The sequence below is a fragment of the Canis lupus genome, chromosome 24, assembly GCF_048164855.1.
Source record: "Canis lupus baileyi chromosome 24, mCanLup2.hap1, whole genome shotgun sequence".
NCBI lineage: Eukaryota > Metazoa > Chordata > Mammalia > Carnivora > Canidae > Canis > Canis lupus.
The window spans coordinates 10,865,001-10,891,473 of NC_132861.1; the positions used below are offsets into that span (position 1 = coordinate 10,865,001).

Consider the following 26,473-nt stretch of genomic DNA (forward strand, 5'->3'; position numbering starts at 1 on the left):
AACCACAGCTTCGGCTTGTCTGTCTCCCAGCTTGGTTTCTTAGTAATCTGTATCATTATCTTTTCTCGGGGATTGTCAGACCTGATTTCGAGAGCTTTTAAAACCTGACCCCTGGTGGGGCCTCAAAAACACGTCCTGCCTTGTCTTTCACCAGGCTTTTAATATAGCCTCTGCCTCCCACGCCAGGGGCACTGGGGGTGGTCAGGGGGCTCGTCCTGGGGTGGGGAAGGGGATACAGGGCTGGTGTATTCAGAGGAGGGCAGGGGATGCGGTTGTTCATGTTCAGGGGTGAGGTGAGGAGGGCAGGTGTTGGGAAGAAGGGTTGGGGGGGACCAGCAGAGATAACAAGGAAACGGACTGTAGAAGACAATGCGGACCAGGGATTCTGTATGGTTCTTCTGACGTCCCGCTCCTGCCCTCATCCTCACCTAAGAGCACAGGGCCCAGTGAGAATGGGGAGAGGTGGGACACCTGAAGGGGACTAGCCCTCATGTTCCACATCAGCAGGGAGAGAACGTTCCTGTTCCTTTTTGTCCTAACTGGCCACCTGCCAAAAGGCGCTGAAGAAAGGAAGCAAAAGAGAAGGGAGGAGAAAGAGGATCATCATGCTTGGAGTTTATTTGCTCCCATTCATTCATTCATTCAACAGCATTCGCTGGGCCCTGATTATGGGCTGGGCACCAGGTAGGCACCAAACATGCTTTATCACAGTGGAGGGGCTCAGGGCCTGTGAAATGGGGCTGGGGTAGAAGGTGGCAGCACAGGGGTTCCCTGTGTCCCCCCAGCCCCTCTGCCATCACATCTCTTCAACTGTCCAGGACCTCGCACGGGCAGACAAGAGTGGCCCGGGAGAGGCCGCATAGAACCAGTGAGGTCTGTGGTAGCAGGGGGTACGGGGAGAGGCACAGAGGAAGAAAAAAGGAAGAAAAGTCTTATAGCCATGGAAGAAGAAAAGGATGAGTCGGAATGCAGTAAACACCAACAAGATAGATGCATGATGCTGGGGCAGAGTCAGGTACCACCTGTGTCCCATCCAAGGCAGATTTTCCTATTCTCCTGCCTTGTTCACCATGGAGTTAATTTATAGTCACTTAAACATTTCACATTTTCCTCAGGCTGACTCCTCTGCTCTCTCAATATCCATGGTCTGAGTGTCATTCTCTAGGGTGCACACACAGCATTGGTGTACAGCCTGTCTGGAAAATCTGCCATTCCAATTACTATTCTGATGTTGCAAATGACAGCGCAGTACTTGCCTCTGCCTGTGAGACCAATCAACATCCAATCAGAGGGACCATCGATTTTATTCTGATGAATCCACAGCTTATAGGAAAAGATGAAAATCTCAATTTAACAACGACCACTGGTTGGGAAAATAATCAGTTTTCCCCAGAATTCTGTGGCAGGTTTTGTGGAATGCTTTGAGGCTCCAAGAGCTGTTGTTTCTCATGATCAGAGTAGGGATATCAGGCCAGGGGTGGCGAGGGGCTTCCAGATAGTCACACAATTAGTTTAATATATAGCCTATACATGAGTCATCCTTTTCGGAGTCTGAATTTAATAAGATGCCCTGAATATTATAACTATGCTCGACATAATTTAATCTTTCTTTGATGATTCAGAGGCACTTTTAGGATCTTAACGGGGCTGTAAACATCGCCACAGAGCATGTCAGTTATCAGGATGCCACAGATGTGTGAAAATGCTATTTATACAAGATCTCCGTAACAGAATTTACAGACAAGAGATTGTGGCAAGATCCCTACTTAATGAACTCTCTATTTAAACCAGGTCACAAATAAGAAATACCTTCCTAATTCATCATTCCCAGCTTCCCAGTACAATTGTTTAACACCTGGAAATTCCAGTGAAATTAATAAACATGAGCATTCTTTGGAATTCACTGTTAAAAAATTTGTATATGTAAGTCACTAAAATACAAAAAGACTGAGGACCTGTTGTGAAGTCTCACAGGTATTTAAGTATCTGACATTGAATCATTGGTTTTGTTTTAAGATGAACCTTACTAGATGACATTAGGGACTAGTTATTTCATCTTTAATCACGCATATTTCTGAATTACTAAAGCAAGTACTGCTTCTTGTGTGCTGGATGTTTATTATATTTGCCGAAGTTATTAAGGATGAAAAGCAAAGGGTTTAAGAGAGCTCTTTTAAACTCTCATTTCTTCATTGCTTTTACCCTGGCCTCACGATGCTTCTAGGCTGAAACTCTGGCTTCAAACCAAAGATTGAAAGGCAGATACAGTGTGACACAATGCATAGTGATTCGAAATAAGAAGATATAATTCACTCCCTAATTGACTGGCTGTATGAACTCAACTGCAGAGCCACAGCTCACTGTGACCTTGAGTGAGTTACTTAACCCATCTGAACCTGTGCCCTCATCTGTAGAAGGGATAATAACAATATCTCCTGTGAGAGGACTCAATGCAGTGCAAGTAATAGAGACATATGTTCTTGAGCCCATAGTAGATGTTCAACAAACATGGTTAGTATATTCAAACCTGGCCAACTCTGCTGGCCATACGGTGAAGTTCTATAAACTTGCAAAACACAATCAGGACTGTGTTCATGTGAGTGACCAGGAAAAAAGACAACATGAGCATCTGAAAAATACACGAGCAAGAGTTTCTCCGTCCTTGCTCCAATTTCTTTCCTCCATTTTTCAGTGTGGAAGGCTAAAGCAAAGCTTAATGAGGTGATACCTGGAATAGGAGACCAAGAAAGAACACTATATTTTTGCTTCTAGCAAATCTAGAGTGGCTGAGAGATCATTCCCCTCTGAGATGCCTAACTTTCTCTGGAGGTTCCTTTAGGTTTCACATCCTTTCTGGCACAATTCTTGAAAAGTTGCCCCAAATTTCCCTTGGCTCTGGTGATTTAATGCTCAGAGCAAATAAGAATGTAAACCTATAGCTTCCATTTGAGGGTGTGTGTGTGCTTACGTGTCTGTGTGTGTGTGTTGATTTAAAAAAATACGGAGCGTGGAGCACAGAAAAAAAGAGGAACACATAGAAAACTGTCCTTGCATAGAAGGTCCAGAAATTGCTTATAGCTCATAATCCTTTGCTGTGACAGTAAGCAAAAGCATTCTGCCCTTGGGAGCGAGCAGGATGGCCCTGCTGTGTTTCCAGTGTTAACTTGACAGCTTTATGTGAGGCCTCAGCCTGAGCTGTCAGATGGTTCCTTTTCTTTCACTTCCTCTCTTCCCTCTGCCCCTACTTGAGGGAAATTAAACAAAATTTTCTGATTTCTCACTCTACTGTCTGGTGACTGGAATCAAGGACACACATGTTTATCTACTCATTCATTCACTCATTCATTATTGATGCTCAGTACATGCCCCCACCCCCACTGCCACCCTGGGTCATGGGGCAGAAACGATACGTTCAAGCATACATTTACTCATAAGCACTAAGCATAGGCGCTGAGCTCCAGGGACATAAAAAAAGCAAAAAGAAATAGTCTTGCTTTCAAGAAGCATCTACTCTATTAGAAAGACACTAGAAAATGCACCACTTCGATATAAAATGATAGGCAAAACCTTGTTGCTCAAAGCATGGTCACTGGACTATCAGAATTGGTATCACCTAGGAACTGGTAAAACTGCTGAGTCCTGGGCTTCCCTCAGTTTTATTCAACTTAAAAACTGTGTTTTAATAAGATCCCCAGGGGACCTGCATGCTTATTTCAAGTTTGAGAAGCACTGATCTAAGACATGGTCCTTCCCTGCCATTAAGAGGCTTACAAACTAGTTAATGATTCAAACGTGCAAATGCCAGAGAAATGCATAGCTCTCTGCCTTCATGTGTTCCAGCTCCAGTTATTTAAATAAGAAAGAGCAAGACAGGAGGGGTCTGGAGTTAGAACCATTTACTGAGCTGAGACAGACAAGAGGAATTGTTCTGTTGGGCCAAATGTCCCATCACTGAGTGGGCCAAAGCCAGAGGGAGGCGTCCCCAGCAGAAGTCACGTCATGGGTTAGCCAAGCCTTGGGGACTGTCAAGTGGCTGCATTGGGGCCTGCAGGCGGGCATTTGGCAAGGACCAGGTGAGCTGAGGGTAAGGAATGGCTCGAAGTCCAGAGCAAGGCTCCTGAAGAAAGAAGGCAGTAATGGCACGTGGCTTTTGAATCATCAGATCTGGGTTACGTTTCTATCTCTGTGACCTCAGCGAGCTTTTTTTGGTTTTGCTGAGATTAAATTCCACACCTGTAAAATCTGGCTAACAAAAGGTACCTCATCAGGTGGCTGGCTAACAGATTAAATCATGTGTGTGAGCCACTTGGCTTACGGGGCTGCTTAATAATATTATAGGCTAACATTTGTCAAGTGATTCATTCGTGCCAGTAACTGCTTTAAGGACCTTATAAATTTGAATTCTGAACAAGAACCCTGTAAGGTTGTTGATGTTATTATTTCCATTATACACAGAGGATACGGAGTCACGGAGATTAAGAAATCTCCCGAAGCCCTCAGCTAGTAAGCGATAGGACTAGAATTCAAACCAAGGCAGTCTGGTCCCGGCACCCATGCTGCTCCACACTAACTCTAGGCTGCATCTCATGCACACCATAGCTCCACACGTAAATGATGATTACTTCACCGTTATTGTTACACGTCCCAGTAAGGGGCTGCTGTCCCAGGCAGGTCACCAGATCTGAGACTCAGACACCAGGATCAAGGCAGGGGACCAGTCACAAGGACTGGATGGGAGCCACCCAGTATTACACATTGCAAATGGGGCTGCAATTGCTTCTCTATCTCCCATCAGCAATCAGGGTCACCTCAGAAAGGTGAGCTAGGGGTCAGCAGACATAGCCCAACACTTCCCCTGGTGGGTGGGAGCAAAGCCTCCCCAGGCTCCAGCCCTGACTCCTCCTCACCTGCCCCCTGTGTCTCCCCATGGCCCCCTGCACCCCCTGCCCTGGGTGACTGAGCTCCTGGCAGGTGTCCCTGTCACCAGCTAACAGCTGGGTAGGATATGGGAAGGAGCAGCTCACACCTCTGCTTTTGGTGGCTTCCTCAAGGCCACTGGATTTACCCTCCCCTTTCACCTGAATATGTAAGATGCCTTCTGTCTGCTGTAATTCCAGGTATTTAGGTGTTGATTTGGGAGAAGTGTGAGAAAGCCCCCGCTGTCTATACTAAGCCAGAATCCTTTCAGCCTCGAGGCAGCTGGCTGCAAGCATAGGCCTACAGTTAGCCAAGGCCACACAGAAGACCTGGTTCTACCACTACTACTCACCAGCATCTTGCTTAGGTAAGTTATTTAATCTCTCTGAGTCCTAATTTCCTCACCTATAAAAAGAAGGGAAATACCACAAGTGCCAACTTTGTGAGCTCTTGTGAAGTAACAGCTGTGGAATACTTTGTGCCATTCTTGGTACTCGAGTAAACAGGAGCTGGCACCACTATTATGGTGTACTTGTGTTTATCACCCCAACTGCCTCCGTCGTGCTCAGGGGACCCCTGAAAAGAAGGCTGGTGCACCTGTTTGCCAAGCACATGCCACTACATCTCACTAAGCGGCTGTATCGCATCACAGGGAAAAACGTGTGTGCGTTATCAGTTATTTACACCGGGTGTTCCATATAGGTTTTGTTTGTGACACAGATGGAAATTATGAGCTTGAAAGAAAAAAGGAACGATAAAGATCTTGCCATTCACTCTCCCCAAGTTAGGACAAACTTTTCAAGAAGGCTCCCAGGAGCTCTATAGCCCTGGTGGCCATCCCTAAACTTCCCGGCCACCACAGGTTCCCTTAGGTTTATTTAATAGAGATGAATTTCCAAAATGTTAAATTATCAGAAGACATATCAGCATAACTTAAACCATCCTCCCATCATCCTCTTATTGTCTGAATGAGTGAATCATATGAATGTCAGGGGCAACAGCCCTAAGCCTTTTCCTGAGGAAAGGACCTCATGAAAGACACAGCACACATTTTTTGAGGCCGCAAAAAGGAAATCCTGTTTACACTGTAAGCTTATCCACACCAAGAAATAATTGTTGAATGAAAAAAAAAAAAAAAAGAACTAAATTAATTAATTGAACAAGGATCCTCAAGCTGGATCCAAATAGCTCACTCATAAACTACCTGGACAGTTAGCAACGTCAGCACATACATACGCCTCTGGGAGAGATGGCCTACATAAATTCTGAAAAGCTCTGTAGTCTAAAATGATTAAGAATCATTACTTGCCTTTCTCATGCCCTGGCTATCTTGACAGCTGTTCTTGGTAGGAGGCCATCCCACACCTAAAGTAGGAAAGCGGTAGCCGCAGAAAAGATGAAAAAGTTGCTGGAGTCCATCAACTCTAGGTCCTAACTGGACATGAAAAGTGGGAAGTACGTGCTGGAGTTCAAGCTGATGGTGATGTTTTACAAGGCAAAGCAGAACTGGTCATCCTCAACAACTGCCCAATCTCGAGGAAGTCTGAAATAGAGTACTATGCCCTGTTGGCCAAAACTGCTGTCCAGCAGGACCGCGGCAGTAATGTTGAATTGGGCATAGATGCAGAAAATAAATATGCACCCTGGCTCTCATTGATCCAAGCGAATGAATCACTGCTTTGGAGTAATGTTCTGAGAGAGGAAGCTGGATGTTATCCCCAAAGCCAAAGACAGCTGGGTAAATTTGGCAGATCTGAGAGGCAACTCTGATGTCTGCATTCTGACTACGTGCCCACTTTCTGATACATGAAGACAAAAACCTCTCACTGTTGCCCACAACCCAGGCTTCCCTTCTTTTCTAGAATGCTCTCTCCATCTAGATCAGGTTCATCCTTCAGGACTGCACACACACCTATAAAAGCCTACTTCCCACATGCCACAGCACGTCCCCTGAGAGAAAGACAGATCATTCCTTCTACCACCCCAATTATTCTCAGATGTTCCTCGCTATGTCCCAGGGTCCAAAGGCCCTTGCTCAATTGCTTTGACAATGAGAACCTTGTGGTTGCATCCTCACTGCATTCTGCTGTGTGTCACCCGGTCATTGTTTATTTTGGACTCTTCACTGCCAGGGGACCACTGCTATTTAATAGTCTTTTGTGTAGGAGGTGTTCAAAGCAAGAGTTTAATGACCAGACTTCGACATCATTCTAAATTCTGCTGCACTGGTTGCTAAGATTGAGGAAGCTGGCTCTGTCAAAAGCCTAACCTATGGCTTCAATTAATCCTGGACATTTGAATTTTTCATACTCTGTTCTCAAATACGATGGTTACCTTTTCTTTTAAAAAAAAATCTTCACAAATAATGATTTCTAACTCCGTTCCTCCCATCGTCCCCTGATGCGGGTTAGAATATTCAATCCACTGAAAAAGGAAGAAATTCTTGCTGCAGAATGGTTTTTCAGGCATTGGAAGCCCTCACTCTCTCTCTCTCTGTGGAAAAGCAGCTTTGAAGAAGGCATTTTAAATATCTCATTTTGTTTGCTTGCCCTCCTTGGCTCCATCCCACTTACAGGATACCACAGTGCTGCTGTCCTTCCCAGTAGCAAAGGCTTTATATCCTCCTAGCTGGCCAGCTTACTCATCTCTGATTCAAACTCTACACTGCGCTGTCCATTTCCCGACACTGTTCGGCAGCACAAGTATAAGACACCCCCCCTCCACACACAAGTACAAGGTGACCTCTGGAAGGCATGAGGCCGTGTAAAATCAAGCATGAAGCTTCCTCTTGCTTCATCCCGTGATGATCAAAGCCTGCTTCAGATGGACTACAGCCTGCTGGCCGCAAGTTTGCTACGAAGTGCCTCAGACACTTTGGCCACAACAGCTAAGCATATCCTGGGCACTCGCCATCAAATGAGGTTTGGGCCCAGCTCTGTGCAAGAATCCTGGAAGCTACACTCATTGCACCTATTTCCCAGAACTTACCTGCCCACATCACAGCCCACATGGCCCCGGGTTGGATTTCACGGGGCTTTGTTTGTTTCTCAGGCATGGTTTTTATTTCTCTATTTTTTGAAAACAAAAGCAGGCCGAAGATGGGAAACTTTGAACCTTTGCACGCTTTTTCACTGAGTCTCCTCACTGGATCAGGCCAATAATACCCAGAATTGAGCATCCTCTCCCCTCCCCACAAATCCAAAGCCAGGGCATGAATCTCTCCTCTGCAAACATCCCCTGAAGGGTGTGTCCCGATTTGAGCTCATCTGACCCAGTTAAGGAGCCAGAAACGGAAAATCACCCCCCAGTTAAGCTCCCCACCCAGCCCTACGCCACGCGCCTGCCCTGATGCCCTCCCGGGCGGCTTCAAGCGGCAGCTGCAAGATGTCATGCAGAGGGCGGAAAAGGCCAGGGCTGGAGGAGCCATGCACCCTCAGGTGACCTTTGCAATGAGGCGAACCTAGAAGTGGCACGAAAGAGGGGGGTCCCCCAGGGGAGGGGTGGCGGGAAGCAGGGCCAGCCCGGGTCCCCGGCACGACAGCCTGGTGGAGGCCTCCGCGGGGACCCGGCGAGGCCACCCACCTCTTGATGTAGCTGCTGAGGCGGTAGAGCTGCCCGTCGAGGCGCACGCGGCCATCGCCGAAGACGTTGAAGCCGCCGCGCGCCGCCGCGGGGCCCCCGGGGCCGGGCACCACGAGCTGGTCGCCGCGCAGCTGGAAGGCGCCGGGCTGCAGGCGCAGCAGCTGTGCCAGCGGCAGCAGGGCCAGCTCGCAGTCGCACGTCCACAGGCTGCGCAGCTCCCCCGACGAAATGGAGGTCAGGCTGGGCCGCGCGGCCGGCGCGCACGCCACCCCCGCCGCCCCCGCCGCCCCCGCCGCCCCCGCCATGCCCCGCCGCCCGCCGCCCGCTCCCGCGTCAGGCCCGCCCGCCAGCAGCGCCGCACGCCCGGCCCGGCGCGGAGAAAGCGGGTCCCGCGCCGCGCCGCCCTTTTATCCGCCGCGGGTGCGGCCGCCCGCCCCTCCCCGGCCTCGGGCGCGACCCCGGACGCTCCGGGCCCCGCGCGCTCCGGGCTGGGACTTGGCACGCTCCGGGGCGCCGCGCCTGCTCGCCGCCCGCCGAGGGTTACTCATCCCCCTCGGGCCCGCGGCTCCACGCCCCGGGCCGGCCCGCCCCCGCCTGGCCGACACCACCGGGGCCGGGGCTCGGGGCAGGCGGGAGCAGGACCCGCACCCCCGCGGACGATGGCCGGGACGGGCGCCCCTCCCCGCGCCCTCCCCGACGGCGCCCAGGGGTGCGCGGGCGGTGCCCACCTCTGACCTCCGCTCCCAGGCGGCCCGCGGAGGCGTCCCTTACCCACCACCGTCCAGGCGGCCCGCGGAGGCGTCCCTTACCCACCACCGTCTCCCAGCTTGTTCTTAACTTTCTTCTTTTTTCCTCCACACCATACCCTGCCTTGTTGCTCCGCTCACTGATTTCCTCCCCCTGGATCCCTTTTCATGTGGCAAGTCCACTGATCTTCGCTTCACTTTTCCGGAAAGCCTCCCGGAGTCCGCCGTGCGTTGTGTCTCTTTGCCTCGGCTAGCTCCTCCGGCACGTGGACCACAGGCCCCGGGGCGCAGAGCCGTGGGCACTCCCGCCTCCTCCACCGCCTCCACCTCGGCCTCCGCAGAGGCCCGGAATCTGCTGGTTGAGTCAGTCTGTAGATGTTGGAGGGCTGGCTACGTGCTCATTCTGTGAACACACTGACTGAATGTGCTGGGTCGCCCGAGGTACGAAAGGACTGCTTCACTCAATTAAACAACTGTTTCCGAAACACCCACTAGGAGCCCCACAATAGGTAAATTCTGGGCGTACTAGGATGAATAAGCACAAGCCCTGTCTCCACCTAACTTACCCTGTGGTTACAGATGGTACACAACATTTCAGCAGTTGCCATGCACGGAATACAAAGCCCTGCTGAGGACAACCTTGAACTTATGGGGGTACAAGTCAGCCCAGTTTTGGGAAGCTGGGGTGGCTTCCTGAAGTATTGTAATTTAGGACACTGAACTAGATCCTGAAAGTTGACTAGAACTTAGAAAATATTTTTAATTCGTCTTCATGCACACCTGGCATGGACCCCCGCATAGGTTTAATCAAGTTGAATGAAGAGCCTTCCTGTCATATCTTTTGGCAATCCCAGAATATAAATGAACTCCATTCGCTCCCTTCTCCAGACCCAGGTCCATTTGCCCCACGATCAATTCCCATTGCTGACTGTCTCTGAACAATCACCCAAGATGCATTGACTACTACTGAACCAATATTTTGTGGGAAGGAAGGGGGAATGTGCCCATGAAATAAGCCCCCGGGGGTGGGGGTGGGGGTTCTCTCACAAAGTGAAATCTGAGGAGCACTGCCCAGAGGAGAGGTGTGGAGTGGCTGAGGCTCTAGGCAATACTCAGAGGCTGGGGTTGTGTTCACAGGGACAGATATGGCACCAGGTGTAGACCTATCACACTCCAGTGAGACATTCATCCTTGCCCCCAAAGAGATCAAGATGAGTGCTATAATAGAAATATCCACTAAGTACTGCGAGAGCAGGGTCAAGGGAGTGGTTGGGAGGCCCCAGGAAGGGTTTTCAGAAGAGGGGACAAGTGGGTTGGACTTTGAATACAGAATAGGAGCTTCCAGGTGAAGGAGCACCATGGACAAGAAGTTGGGAGAGAAGATCCTGGACTGACCTATGCAAAGAGAGAAAGTATGGTTTATTGGGGGAAGAATGGGAATTCTGTATGGCTAAAACAGACAAGGGTGAGAGGGGTCAGTTTTATAGAAGATGAGGCCAAAAAGGGAAGTTGGAGCCAGATTATGATAGGCTCTCCGAGTTGTCTAAGAATTTAGATCCTTAAGGCAATGTGGAGCCTTTGAAGGTTTTGAAGGAAGGAAGTGGTATAATTATGCCTGGTCTTGGATAGACACCTTTGATTATGGTCTCATAGAAGGGGTTTTAAAACAGGAAGATTGAAGGCAAAGAAACTAGGTAGGAGACTGATGTAACAATCCAGGTAAGATATAATGAGAGTCTGAACTAATTCACACAGCAGCTATGGCAATGGAGATGACAGGATGAATTGGGGACATTTCTGAACTAAAATCCAGCAGGACTTTATGAGCAAAAAATGGAAGAGGGAAGAGAAAGACAAAGGAGTAGAGTGAGACATTTAGTCTCTCACTGGGGTACCTACAAAGATGGTATAGATTTTGAGCCATTTATGGGACATCCAAGTGCAAAAGTGCAGAAGACAGCTTATTAGCTGGGTCTGGAGTTTTGGATAGAAGATGAGGCTAAAAATTGACATTTGAAACCAATTAGCTCAAAGACAGGAGCTAAAACCAAAGAAATGGATGGGAGCATCTAGCTGATAAGTGATTGGTAGGAATTTGAGCCCAAGCCTTTAGTTTACTTCCACAAATGTTTATGGAGCACCTGCTATACTCTAGGGCCAGCAGTGTGCTGAAGATGAAGGGGGGAATAGACTGCAAATGAATAAAGGAAAATGAGGTCAGGAAGACTGGCAGGGGGAGCTTTTATACAGGCATCACTTATACCATTCATTACTTTATACGCCCCATCAGGAAGACACTTACTTTCCGTACCCTGGCAGGAGGAACATTTTCTCCTGACCTAGCAACAAACCCAGCCAATGAGAAACCGCCACAACGCAGCCAATGAGAGGACACCACAACCCCATTGGAGGAGAGTTTAGGACTCTCACTCTCCTCCAATGAACTTTTTTTATTTCCTAAATGACCTTTCATTCAAAAACAGCCCTCCCAACTCCCTCCTTTCCTCTATGATAGCAAATCCTTCTCCTTTGTTCTCTGTACATGTGCACAGTTTGCCATAGTTTGGTTATCCCAAAGTGCAATTCCTCTACTATTCCAGAATAAACTCATCTGCTACTTGATAACTTTCCTAGTTTAATTTTTAAGGTTTACTGGAGGCTGGTTCTAACCTCAAGTAACAGGGGAAAATGCAGGAAACAGCCTGGCTAGTTTTCTGACACCACGCCCAGATGTATTAATGAATTCTAGCTGTATTTTGCTTCTTGCCTGTCTCTGATCTCTGATCTACTCAACAAGAGTAACAGCTACAAAAGTTGCTTTTGTAAGGTCAGTGAGACCAGGTCCAGTGCAGAGCCCCACCCAGATTCACATAGACTGAGCTCAACCTTGTTGATCACCCTTAAACCTGCACTGTGTGTGGATGATTTGGCTTTGTTGGGGGGTAAAATATAGCATAAGAGTTTTATGTCACAATTATATGCAATTGGTTAAGATGAGCATAGCAGTTTCTCCCACCAAGATCTGTTTCCTTTACAGTAAAATATCAACATTTATTATCGAAATAGAAGGATTAAATGAAATTCTTCTTTGCTTCTCTGTACTTTGATTTACAATTTTTCTACATTTTCCAAATGAGTGTGTATTGTTTTGTACAGAAAAATGGTGTCGAGCGTAATAAAAACATTATAAAGTTGCTTTCCTGGTGTGTTATCTAGAGGTTTCATTTGATGTGTTTTCAGTAAAACACCTGCATTTCTTTATAGATAATTTATGCACTACCAAAATGCCAGAGAATGATATCAAAAAGTGAACTGAAAAAAAAAAAAAAAAAAAAGCATTCCTTGTAATGTCAGCCATTGCTAATCAGTGGAGAGCTATAGAGATCTTTTCTTGGTTAGTATCTTTTTTATTATCAGAGAACCAAGCAAGCAAGCATAATAACTGCAAGTGGACATCTTTTTGGTCTTTTTTTTGTACTGGTGGCTTATTTACACAGTTGTGTTCATATTGTAGAATTGTTATTCGGCTTTTTTCGCTTAACACCATATATATATCAAGTATCAAAAACTGTCTTTGTAAGTAGCATTTGAAGCCGCTTTGTTGTTTTCCATCAAGAGAATTTACTATTGTTTGTGGGGACATGTGTTTACTCATGACTACTCAAACCATTTCCAGTTTTTCCTTATAAACAATGCTTCAATGAACGTCTTTGCACTTTAGCTTGTTTATGTATCCTGAACTCTGGGAAATGGAGTTACTGAGACAAGTGATATGACAATGTTTAAGGTTATTGAAACATGCACCATTATTTTCCAAAAGAATTTTACCAAGTTGTCTTTTCACCAGCAGGGAATTCTCATGGTTTTATTTTATTTTATTTTTCAAGATTATGCTCTTTCTTTTCTTTTTTTAATTTTTATTTATTTATGATAGTCACACAGAGAGAGAGAGAGGCAGAGACACAGGCAGAGGGAGAAGCAGGCTCCATGCACCGGGAGCCCGACGTGGGATTCGATCCCAGGTCTCCAGGATCACACCCCGGGCTGAAGGCCGCACCAAACCGCTGAGCCACCCAGGGATCCCTTCTCATGGTTTTAAATCTTTGGTATTGGTTGTATGGTAACCTCATGGCTATTTACATTTGTATGTTGCAGATTACAAGTGAAATTAACAGTTTAGCTGTGATGTTACTGTTCAGATTTAGAGACTGTTTATAGCAGAACAATCACCCCATTGATGAGTCAGTGGCTATGTCTGCAGTTAAAGCTAGGCAAAGTAAAGACGGGGGCCATCCCCATGTGCCCCCATTGGGGTGACTGTGCTTTGGCAACTTCACCAGCTTATAGACTCAGTCTCTCAGTGGAAGTCCAAAGTTAGAGACCCTGGTTCAAATGAACCAAACTCACAGCAAACTGAAAACCAGAGCTTCACCATCTCTACCACCATTCTTGGATTTCCTGTCAGCATACAAGTATCTGCAGGTTTCTCCCTCTTAACCAAAAAATAATTTTTAAACATTTTACATCCCACTTTTCTATTTAGCTACTTTCCCATCTCCATTCTTTTTTTTTAATAAATTTTTATTTATTTATGATAGTCACACACACACACACATAGAGAGAGAGAGAGAGAGAGAGAGGCAGAGACACAGGCAGAGGGAGAAGCAGGCTCCATGCACTGGGAGCCCGACGTGGGATTCGATCCCGGGTCTCCAGGATCGCGCCCTGGGCCAAAGGCAGGCGCCAAACCGCTGCGCCACCCAGGGATCCCCTCCATTCTTTTTTTTTTAACAGTTTTTTATAAAGATTTTATTTATTTATTCATGAGAGACAGAGAGAGAGAGAAAGAGAGAGGCAGAGACACAGGCAGAGGGAGAAGCAGGCTCCATGCAGGGACTCGATCCCGGTCCCCAGGATCACACCCTGGGCCAAAGACAGCGCTAAACCACTGGGCCACCAGGACTGCCCCCGCATCTCCATTCTTATGTTGATTGTCAAACTTCCTGAAAGAACAATCTACATCACTCGCCTGTCATTCACTCTTCAAGACTTTACAACCTAACTTCTGCCCTTCACACCACTGAAACTGACACCCCCCCCCCACCGCCCCGTGCCTCTGTGTGGCCAGATGTAAGACACTTTCTGTTCCAATCTCACTAGATACCACCTGTCCTTGCAGTCCACTCTTCCTTAGGTTGTGAAGTAGGTCCACAGTACGGCAGAAAGTGCAAACATTTTAGTTTGAAACCCAACCCTGACACCTACTAGCCATGTCATCTTGAGCAAATTTCTTAACCTCTCTGATCCTGAACGTTCTCATCTTTAAAATTAGTGCAGTATAGGGTGAGGTGGACTAGCGCCACGGCTGGGAGCTCAGACTTGGGTGCCTTATCAGCTGCATCGAGCTCCAGTCTACTCTGTGATCTTGAGCACATCCCTCCTCCGTGCTCCAGTGTCCTCGTGTATAAATAGCCGGGCTTTGTGAGGATTTAATGAGCTACTGCAAAGTACTCCAAGGGTGCCTGGCACATAGTATATGCTATTTCAGTTTCTGCTTTATGCCCACATCAGGGGACTTCTGTATGAGTAGAATGAGACACTAGTGAAGCATCTAGCACAGCAGCGGGCACATAGGCCCCCACTAAATCCATGCCAGCTCTGTCTTCTCCTGGTTTTCCCCCATTTCAGAGTCCCAGAGTTCTGTCCTTGATTATTTTCCCTTTCCCTGGGTGACTTTGTTTAAATCCTTGGCTCCCATGACCTCAAATCTCTAGCTCCAGGCCAGACTTATTCTCTGATTCCCAGACCAACGTACCCAGCGGCCTGCTGACCTCTCCCTGTGATTTTCCATTGGCATCTTTCCCTCACCGTCTTCTTCTACCTCCAGATGTGCTCCTCCTCCCCTGTTCCTCATTCCAGGGAGGCATCTCCATCCTTCTGTTCAGAATTTTGACGTCATCCTGGACTCACCCTCTCACTTCCTCCCTCCACCCACGCCCTCCCCCACTGTCCCTCCAGCCCAGCCAGCTGGCATCTCCATATACAGGGGTGCCTTCCACAAACCTCAGGGATGTCTTGCTCTTTTCCCATCCTCATGCCTGTTGTTTGTTTTGCCTTCCATTGCTTTTTTTCTGGAAGATTCCAGCAGATGCCATGTCAGCCTCAGCCCCCTCTATCCCACTTTATGATTTATGGATGAATTATGTCTCTCCCTGCCCAAATTCACGTGTTGAAGCCTTAACCTCCAGAACCACAGAATGTGACTATATTTGGAGACAGGACCTTTAAAGAGGTGAATAAGTTACCATGAGACCATCAGGGTGGGCCCTAATCCAATATGACTGATGTCCCTATAAGTAGAGGAAGAGACACCAAGAAAAGGAAGACCATGTGGGGGACATGGCTAGAAGACAGCCATCTATACGCCAAAGGGACAGACCTCAGGAGAAACCTAGACTGCTCACACCCTGATCTTGGGCTTCCAGGCTCCAGAGCTATGAGAAATTCCCTTTCTCTTTAAGCCTCCAGTCTGTGGTATCGTGGTATGGCAAGTGGAGCAGACTGAGAGCCCTCTTCAGCCTCAGATACTTGGCTGTAAGCTTGTGGAACATGGCTCACAGCTCCCTCAAAGCTGTGCGTAGGCTGTTTCTGCTCCATGGCCCCCTCCCCACCTCACAGAGCCTCACCCACCTTTGAAGACACAGTTTAAACATCATCTCCTTGGGGCTAAGTTACATGCCCTTCCTCCTGGTCCCCAGGACAAATGATAGCTGCCATGCCTGCCCTGATTACAGGCGTTGTGCTATTGACTTAGGTGTTTGTCTCTCCCACTAAAACCAAGGGGGGAGAAAAAAACTGTATCTTGTGCCTTTTTCTTCCTAGCACAGTGTGCCTCCACAGCATATATCCAATTTATTTTTATGGAAGAATGAATAAATGAATGAAAGGCAGCATCGTGTCGCGGTTATATATAAAGTTCTTAGAATGGTACCTGACACATAATCCGTACTATTGAGTGTTTGTTAAATAAATGAACAGAAATATACTGAACATGCTTCAGATCATTTTTTTCTGCGATTATGTCTGCTAAAGTCTTATGAAAGCTAAAGGAGGAACATATGGGAAAATAAAAGCCCAGATTTGCAAAGAGATTTACCCATGCAAATCAGTTCAAATTCGTCGTTATTGCACTGATTCCTGACAACTTTAGTCATGGCTGAACTAGAATGGAAATTTTTACTTCTTTCCCTCTGTGCTTACCTCATTGGGCTCTGGCTGTGTTATCCTCTGAGTTCACTGCTTCCTGCCTGCCCAAATAAACACTCCCTCTTGGTAGCAGAGTTCACATGGAAGCCTCCCCAGGCCAGTCCTGCTACATTCTTTGGCCCTTCGGTTCAAGCTTTTTGATTGCTAGCAGGGCACTGAGGAGAATGTGGGTTACGATGTTGCAGCAGCTGGAAGCATCTAGCACATGGAGAGTTTGGTGCAAATGACTGGAGTAAAGCAAGTGTACTGAGAACCATGTATGAGAACAAAGATTCAACGCCGTTCTATGAAAGCTAATCGGAAGCTTGCGTGGCCTGGGTGCCTGGGACGTGAAGATGCTGAAGACCTGGTCCCTGCCTCCAGGAACCTCAAATTGAGTCGGCTGCAAGTGTTCAATAACTATTGAGAGAGAGGATGGAAGAAGACACAGAGAAGGAAGAAGGGGGAGATAAAGACAACCACATATGGGGGACAGTATCAGGAGGGAAAGTCTTAAAGCCCAGGAACAGAAGGGTTCATTAGACACAGGAAGCAACCAAGGGCATCTCCAGAACTTTGAACAGGGTTGGACACAGTGGAAATCTCATTTGAGGGGACTGAACCTCTAATGGTGGCTGGAGAGAAGATTCCCACCTTGGACGGGAGGTTGAGCTAGAAGGCCCGAGAGCCCACCCAACTCGGAACACTTCTACTCTAAAGTGAGCAGACTGAGAGGGCCAGGAGATGGACCCAGAGCATCCTGTAATACCCTCCAAACCACTTCTGCGCCCTGGAAGAAGCAAATGTGCCAAGCCATTGTTGGGATTTCACATCTGCCTGCATCCATTACAGCATCAGCCGTGACATTAACCATCATGATGATGGCCAGGAGTCGGTGAGGACTTCTCTGTTTTAAGTGCCTTCAATGGATTATCTCATTTAATCCTCCAAGCTAGGGACTACTCATATCCTCTATTCATATTCCACATTCGTATTTTATGGAAAGAGAAATAGCAACACACAAAGAGCTCTAGTTGTTTGCCCCAAGTTCCACAGGTGGTAGAACAGAGAAGCACTTTTCATAAACCCATCCTAGGCTGAGCTCACATCCCAGATGGAAAGGTTCACTCCTCCCATTGATCTTGACTCCAGAGTAAATGGGCAGACTTTGGCCCACAGGCCAAGTCCTGGCCCCCCCGCCCCGTCTCTGTACACTTGTGATTAAGAATATTTTTCAGGATGCCTGGGTGGCTCAGTGGTTGAGCATCTGCCTTTGGCTCAGGTGATGATCCCAGAGTCCTGAGATTGAGTTCCACACCAGGCTCCCCCCAAGGGAGCCTGCTTCTCCCTCTGCCTATGTCTCTGCCTCTCTCTGTGTGTCTCTCATGAATAAATAAATACTTTTAAAAAGAATATTTTTCAAAATAATTGGAAAAAATCATAAAAAATGTAATATTTGTAATACAAATGTATTATATGTAATATTTGTACATGACATGTACAAATTATATGAAGTTCAAAGTTCAGTGTCTGTAAATAAAGTTTTACTGAATACAACCACACTCATTTGTTGACCTACCACTGTATGTGCGCTGTGGCAGCAGAACTGAACAATTAGCCTTAAACCTAAAATATTTACTGTCTAGCTCTTGACAGAGAAACAGTGCCAGTCCTTGCTCTATGGTCCGGCTCGTGTCTAGAGTCAGGAGTTCCTCTTCAGTGTGCCGCCCTCTTCTCTAGGCAATGCTGGGCCCCTCTACCTCTCCAGAGCTTAGAGAACCACCCACCCCCATGTACAAGACCCCAGACCACAAGAGAATAAAAGCTGCCCCCCAAGCCCAGATCCTCAATCCCTTAAGTCCCTCTCTCAAATTAAAAAAAAAAAAAAAAAAAAGTAACCGCTTAATGGCCATTTTTCACATTCTTTGGCAAGAGGGTGGTGGCTCTGTTCATGCATTTATTCACCCAGTCATCCATCCATTCATTCCATGAACATTGGGTGAGCCTTGTGGCCTTGGTGCTTTCTGTGGTGGATGAGGGGATGGGAAGTAGACCCTCAATCTCACACAGGCAACAGTTACCTTGAGTCTTAGACCCTTAACTCGATGGTCAGGTATAGACCTTGAACTTGGACAGACCAGGGTTAAGATCCTGGTTCTTCCACTTCTGAGCTCTGACTGCACAGGAGGGACTAAACCACCGAACCCTGTGCAAGAACTGGGGGTGTTCTTACCTCCCTCTCATTCCTGTTGGGAGTGGTCAGTAGAATAGTGTGGGCAAAGCACTTTGCACAAAGTGGAGCACTGGATCAAGCCCAGAAAACTGTATCCACCCTCAGAATCACCATCAACATCCCTGTTGTTATTGGGAGAATCTGATCAGGTACACCTTCATGTTGATAAAGCTGACACAGATTTAGAAAAAGTCACCCCTAGTGTGTTCCCTCTTTTTTAAAGATTTAATACCAGGAAACACTGTACTTTTTTCTAGGCCCCTTGATATTTGTTACAATCTCAAAAGCCAAAATTATTTGAATCAGAAAAGAAAAAAGCAGAGAGAGAGAGACTTTTCCTTTCACCAAGATCCTCTGAGATTGTGAGAAAACACAGAGCAGAAATAACAAGGATCTTGGCAGTGCTAGGCTGACAGCAGTGGGAAGTGGGGCCGAACCCCTGGTCTGGACGTCAGGACTTTGGAATGCTGGGCCTAGCTCAGTAATCCTTTTAGAAGAAAAAAATGACAGGCACAGAACGTTCAGAAAGAAATAAAATTAAAAACAACAACAATACATACACACACACCACATCTTGTGCCTTTGTGAGGCTTTACAATCAAGGGCTTAGCAGAGATGGGGGTGGGGGGGTGGGGGGGTGGGGGAGTGGATAGATGGGGGTGCCGTTAGGGAAGCTGAGCTGGTTCTCCTTAATCCTATTTTGGCCTGTAAATTACCAAAGCAGAGAAACAAGGAGGAAAAATGAGTATTTTTTCACCATTTCTGACAACTTTGCAACTTTGAAAACCTTGTAATTAATTACCACCCAGTGATATCGCGTGGTGTAGAAAAATCAGAATATATCTGATTTAATAGTTTTTAATTAATAAACAAGTTTTATTTTTTCATAATTCTCCCAACTGGAGGTAAACACTGAAAAGTTGGTCAATGTGCATCTGCCCCCCCCGCCCCGCCTCCAGCGCCCCAGTCTTTCTCTCACCATATAAAGCGAGCACACAAAGTGTACTTTCTCACCTCGTGTAGCAGGGTTAATAGTTAAGACCAGGCAGTCTGAAGCCCCAGGGCCTGGCTTTCAATCCAGGCTCTGCCTTGCCAGCTGTGTGACTTTCGACAAGGGCTTCCCTCCTTCTGCCTGCATTTGTGTCTTCTGTGAAATAGGGTTCTTTTTTTCTCTTTTTAAAGATTTTATTTATTTATTTGAGGGAGAAAGAGAGAGAGAGTGAGAGCGAGGGAGTACAGGTGTGTGTGTGTGTCTGTGTGTGTGTGTGTGTGTGTGTGTGTGATTGGGGGTGGGGGAGACAGAGAAACAGACTCCCCACTGAACAGGGAGCCCAATGTGGGGCTCGATCCCAGGACTCTGAGATCATGACCTGAGTCAAAGGCAGACACTTAACCCACTGAGCCACCCAGGTGCCCCTTCTTTTCTTTTCTTTTAAATATTTATTTATTTACTTTTATTTAAGAGAGAGAGAGTGCAACAAGTGTGCAAGGGTGGGGAGGGGCAGAGAGAGACTCTCCAGCAGACTCCCCACTGAGCACAGGGCCCAGATATGGGGCTTGATTTCATGACCCATGAGATCGTGACTTGAGCTTAAATCACGAGTCGGACACTTAATTGACTGAGCCACCCAGGGGCCTCTGCATGTGTATGTTTTTAAGTACTCAAACCTAGCAATATACTCCATTATCACTTTTGTCCTGGAAGTCATAAAGTCCTTCTCTACCTGTCAAATGATAACAATATACTTTTTCATTTTCTTCTAAAACATTTATAATTTTATTTTTTACATTTAAAAATCAGATTTATATCAAATTTGCTTTGCAACTTGTATCTAATATGTGTGGTCTCACCTCTAGACTCAACAATTCTATAAACCGATCATTAACCAAGTTGGTTAATTTCTTTGAACGTCAATACTTTCCCTCCAAAAAGTGAAAATAAGGAAGTTCTTCTGCTTGTTATGTTGTAAATAAACACGTGTTGAGAAGTATTGAATGGCATAGCCGTGTACACAATTACTGCCAAATTCAGGACGTGAAAGGAGCGAGACACAGAAATGCAAGGTTTTCCGAGTTCTTCTAAGACCGTGAAAAGAAGCGAGAATTCCCAACTGTCAGCTTCCCTGATTCTGAGGGGCCCATAGGTTCATTCAAGTTCCCGAAGCTGGGTTCAGGGAGGCATTTGGGATTATTCAAGTGTGTCAATGACACTTTATCCTTTAGAATATCACAGAATTGACTTCGGGTGCTGTCCAAAGGGGGGGGGGGGGAAGAAACTCGAATTCTAGAACTTAAAAAACTAGAAGTTAACCACTATTATCACACATTTCAGTTCTTTTCAGAACTTCGATTTCCTAAATGACTCTGATTCTCCGGAAGCCCCGTGCCAAATGTATCAGAATCACGCAGGATTGCCACTTCTATTGCACAATATTTGCAAACTTTCGCCTTGTTCTTTTCTCTAAGGAGAACGGCGCCGCTAGGAACAGGCCGGAGGCGGTCAGCCCGGCCGCTGCTCGGCCCTTGGGGTCCCGGGGTGGGCTCGGGGCGGCCTCCGCCTCTACCGGTGCTCGGGATCCAGCACCCCAGGGGGCGACGGCAAGAGCCAACAAGCACCCACCGTTTTGCTTCCTCCTTTGGTCCTTAATAGAGATAAATCGTGCCTCTGACAGCTGTCATGGACTCAACTTCAAAGACAGAGACGTTACTTAAGGGGAAACAGCACCAAGTTTATGAGCCAACAGTTAAGAAGCTGCTTTTAAAGTTTCTGAAAGGATGCGAGAACCTGCTGAATAATCCACAGTCATCCATCTCTTTTATTGTTCGTTTGCTCAAGGTCCTGCAGGACATTATCAGAAACATGAGACATCTCGAATGGTATTCAAGGATGTGAACTAAAGGCTCCCTCATTCTTTCAGATGAGTGTCGGTAAATTTAGCAATGAGAGATACAAGAGGGCAGTGTTCCACCCTCATTATGCAGCCACGATTGAATTTTGAGTAAGAAATGTTGATTCTCTGGTGTACCATGTGTTCTTTCATTTCATGCTTTTTCCTTTCTGTGCTATTGGACACTTTCGAAGATACGTCTTTTTTTTTTTTTCTTTTAAGAAAAGCAAGAAATAAGTGTGACAACACTTTTTTAATGAATCCGAGTTTGTCCTACTTATATAAAAAGTACAAAATAACAGCTGCCACTTCCTATGTGCCTGGTATATGCCAGGCGCTTTATACGTGTATCTAATTGCTGTAACCCCCTGTTAAGGTCAATATTATTACTGTTTTCCTGGTGAGGAAAGGCATCTCAGAAGAATTAAGTGACTTGCCTGAATTGTCGGATATGGGATTTGAACTGTGCGCAGTCTCAGTCCAGAACCTTTGCTCTTTACACTCCCCAGGGCTGACTTTTCCCGAACCTGACCTTCAAAAAGCATCTAACAGGCATTTCTCTCTTTTTCTCTTTCATGCAGGACACAAGAAGAGGAAACAGACCCTTGCCGAGTTTTTAAATCGTGAAAACATCTTCAGCCATCGATTCTATGAGTTTGGGTTTGTTTGAGGTTTCTATAAGATAGAAGCAGTTGCACTGCTTGGTCACGTCTTCTTCTCGTTTTACAATCTATCCCTGGAGAATTACAATTCTATTTTCCTGATCACTTGGTTGATGGTTCATCCCCACCGGGCGATCTTCCTTCTGCTTTCTTATTACTCTAAACTCTGGCAGGGTCTCGAATCTATATATTGCTTTTGCCTGTAAAGTATGGATTTTTGATCTACTGTGATACAAACTAAAATTGTGCAATTCAATCTTAATGGTCCCCCAGAGAGTTGAATGAGTGGACATCCTATGTGCTGCCAGAGAGGGACTCAACATTAAGAAGACCATAGTTCAATATTTGTGAGTTATTCAGACGGCACAGAGCACTTACAACTGTTGACATGGCTTTCTACCCAATGAGTCTGTTCTCAAAGTGAACGAGGCAGAAACCATACATACATGCAACAGAAAAGAGAAGATTTAAAACACAGGGATCCTTCCTAGCAAATCATTGCAGGACTTTAAATATATATTATCTTTCAACTGTTTGAAACTTTTCAAAGAGCACAACACTATTAAAGACATCAACAGTTTTCTTCTTTTTCTTTTTTCTATTGCACTAGAGGTGCAAATACAAATTACATACAAAATATAGTAAGCATTTGGTAAGTATCTATCGGAAAAATTAATGAATACTTGAAACAATAATTTAAACAAAGAATATATTCAGCTCTGCCCTTCAGCTTATTATTCATTCAACTAATATTATATCCAGTTGAAAAGTATGGAAAAGACACTGAGAATATAACTTTAAAATACACATGTAATTCCTATCCTCATGTAACTTTTCTATGTAACCGTCTGTGTAACCTAGGGCAATGCCTTCATAGTCCCTTTCTTCATGTAAAATGAGAGGAATAACAGCCTTTTTGAATATCCCTGAGGCGATGTTGTGAAAATGAAGTAACATAATGTGATTTGTAAACTGTCAAGTTATATACTAATATATCATCTATAAACTATATCAGCAAGTTACAGAAAGCCTCACTCAAAATGTCTTAAACCACTAAGTGAATTTGTTAGCTCAAGTTTAACTGAAAATGGTAGAGGTCAGTAATATTGCCTTCCAGCAAGCCTTGATCCAGTAGCTCAACAATGTCACCAAGAATCTGATTTCTTCCCAGCTTTTCACTTTGCCCTTTTGGGGGTCAAATTCTCAGGCTTACTTCCTTTCGGTCCCCTATGGCTTCCAGCAACTCTCAGAGATGGTACTTCCTCATTCTAATCCACAAGGGAAGAGAGAGCCCCCCTGCCCAAGCTTTCCAAGGAAAATTTGAAGATTTATTCTGATTGGGCCCCCTAAGGTCACATGCCCACCCTGTGACCAGTGTTTATGCCCAGAGAAATGAAAGGGACTTATTGGCTTAGCTTACACTACATGCCCCAACCCCGGAGATGGGGGTGAAATCAGATTCCCCCCAGCTTCATGAATTCCCAGTAGAAAGTGGTTGGCTGCTGGGTAGAGAATGAGGATGGAGATGGATGGATGATGAATGTGTGCTAACAACCTGTTCAGTTAGCTGGATTTGAAACTTGAGTTAACCAGTAATACTGCCAGAAATCCATTTTATGGTCCCAGGTGAACTGAAAAAAATCTCAATCTTTGGAAAAATTAGAGACTAGAATAGACATACCATGATGCATATCAATGTTATTTACATATACATGCTCTAAAAAGTAAGATAGTAAGTAGAATCATTTACACAATCCACTATTTTACTCTAAATCCTGGTCATATAGTTTAAGGGAATTTTTGACATTTATTAAAATTATTAGAAAAAAAAGAAGGACCTGCCTGTCTGATCATAGATATGTCCAAGGATTTTTTTTTTTTAAGATTTTCCTGTTTAAACCCCTTATTCAGATCGCTGGTTAGTCAGATATGATGATTCTCATTTCCTTAGAAAGATAAAATACCTTTCACCTCTGAATAATCTGGATAAGGTTTTGCCACCCCTAGGTCAGCCTCATATAGGCATATATACATCCCAAAGAAAAGAAAGTCTAAATCTATAAAACTTGTGAAGTGATATACATCCTCACTGAAAGTACTGCAAAGGCCCTAAGAAAGCCTTACACAGAGTAACACAAAAAGACAAACAAGCCTTTGTATTCAACCATTGCCCACTACATGGGCAGGAGACAAGTGGCGTCCCTCACCTGATATGCCTCTTGCATCAGGGCCATATCCACAGTCAGGAGAGATACACAGACAGTAATTGTAAAGCATCTCTTTGTAGGTGGAACTCAGAGCCCCTATACTCACTACAGGTTTGAAATACTTTAGTTTGAAGTATGAGACCCACCTTACCAGGTCATCAGAGAAAACTTGGGGAAGTAGATGGGCTTTCCCTGAGCAGAGCCAGTAATGAATGGCATAGTAACTTCCTGAGCTCAGAAAACGTCAGTTCTCTGCATATGAACTGAGATCCTTTTTCCCAGAGCCAAAAATAGAAATTTCAAGGAAGGTCCAAAAGAGGTTCCAAGTTTCTCAATGGGAAAAAAGTGATCTGTCACTGGTGGAGGCAACGGGCTATTGGGATCGTGGTGCCAACTGTCAAGGCATCTGGCTGCTGCTGACGCTAAGCCATGATATAAATGTTGGTGAGTGGTTTTCACACCACGCTCCTCAGAGTCCTGGACACTCCCTGCAGCCTCCCCACAGGCCATTGTGAGAGAGAAGGGAAGCTGACTTGTGGAGTCTCCACCCTTGCTTCAGCCACAGTGCCTCATTTTATCTTTTACGTCCCAAACTTCTGTCAAGGTTTTATCTGAAGCCTTGCTTTTTCAAGATCATGGCAAAAACACCTACAACGACCTATCCTCCAGCATCAGGTTTTCAGAGATGATAGAAAATGTACGTAATGGAACAATACTCAGAAAACTAGAAGGGGAATTTTTGGTGAACCAGAAACTGTGAAAATCCCTAAAAGAAGAATGGATCAGATGGACGGGAAAGAAAGCCTAAGATGTGTGCGAAGGGTCCTGCACCAAGCAGAGGCAGCACCAAGTATCTGTCCCACGTGAGAGGTGGAAGCCAGGAGCCAAGGTGGCTCAGACACAAGGGCATGTTTGCTTATTTGGGAAAGGAGGACCAGAACCACCCTGGCTGGACCCCTTTCTACTCACAATGTGAAGTAGAGCGCAGTAGGAGGCAGCCACTCCCACCTCTCCTGTCAGCCATCTGGGCAGACAGCCATCGGATATATCCTGGTTGATAAATAAACCCCAGCAGGTGGGCCAAATATCCAAATGGATGCAGGTGAATGATGGAGGAAAATCCCTCAGAAAGCAACACAAAGGGATAAAGAAATGGAATACAAGAAATGAAGAGTAATCTTTTAAGAGTTCCAAGGAGGAAAAAAATTGAGAGAAGGGAGCAGAGGTCACATTTAAAGAAATGAGAGAGAGGAATTTCTGAAAACTGAAGTCCTCAAATTGAATATATCTGGAAGGACAAAACAAGATACATTTAAAAACAAAATGAGGGACGCCTGGGTGGCTCAGCAGTTGAGCATCTGCCTTTGGCTCAGGGCATGATCCTGGAGTCCTAGGATTGAGTCCCACATCAGGCTTCTTGCATGGAGCCCACTTCTCCCTCTATGTCTCTGCCTCCCTCTCTCTGTGTCTCTTGTGAGTAACTAAATAAAATCTTTTTTAAAAATGAGGCAAATTCACCCCTAATGACACTGGTATCAGAATATTAGGGATAAATAAAAATTTCTAGAATCTTCCAGAGAAGTAGGTCATCTATTGCAGAATGTGAAACAGTCTGACATCATAGTTCATCAGCAGCACCCAGAGCAAGGATGCAATGGGGTAGCAACTTTCTGAAATGTTGAGGAAAGTGACTTTTTCTAGAATTCTCCATGCAACCACACTATCAAACTATCTTTCTAGTGTGAGGGCAAAAACTAAGGTACTTTTGAACATGTCAGAGCTGAGAAAATGTTCCATCCACAGACTTACCTGAAAGGATTGCCAGAAGATCTAATCTAACAAGAAGGAAAATCAATCAGAAGAGAGTTTTTAAAAATAAAGATGGGGACAAGCTTCTGCTGTATGTCACCTCTGGGCCAGTGTCCCTGCTGCCAACTCTGTCCACAGGATGTGTTTTCACTTATCCTCGGGGTGGCAGGAGGAGGACAAAGTG

At 45.8% G+C, this 26,473-nt stretch overlaps 1 protein-coding gene and 1 long non-coding RNA gene across 2 annotated transcripts in view; one reads left to right on the top strand and one right to left on the bottom strand.

The window, feature by feature from the left end:
- The window catches only part of MEDAG (mesenteric estrogen dependent adipogenesis), a 17,628-nt gene extending 8,824 nt beyond the window's left edge, over positions 1 to 8,804 (bottom strand). The window contains exon 1 of the mRNA XM_072797187.1: positions 8,500 to 8,804. Within this exon, the coding sequence (XP_072653288.1) occupies positions 8,500 to 8,804 (305 nt within the window). The remainder of the gene's footprint in view (positions 1 to 8,499) is intronic.
- A 12,352-nt stretch (positions 8,805 to 21,156) lies between these two features.
- On the top strand, positions 21,157 to 22,529 carry LOC140615739 (uncharacterized). The gene is made up of 2 exons (XR_012016224.1): positions 21,157 to 21,722; positions 22,193 to 22,529. It is a non-coding gene; the product is annotated as an uncharacterized lncRNA (long non-coding RNA).
- The last annotated feature ends 3,944 nt before the right edge of the window (positions 22,530 to 26,473 follow it).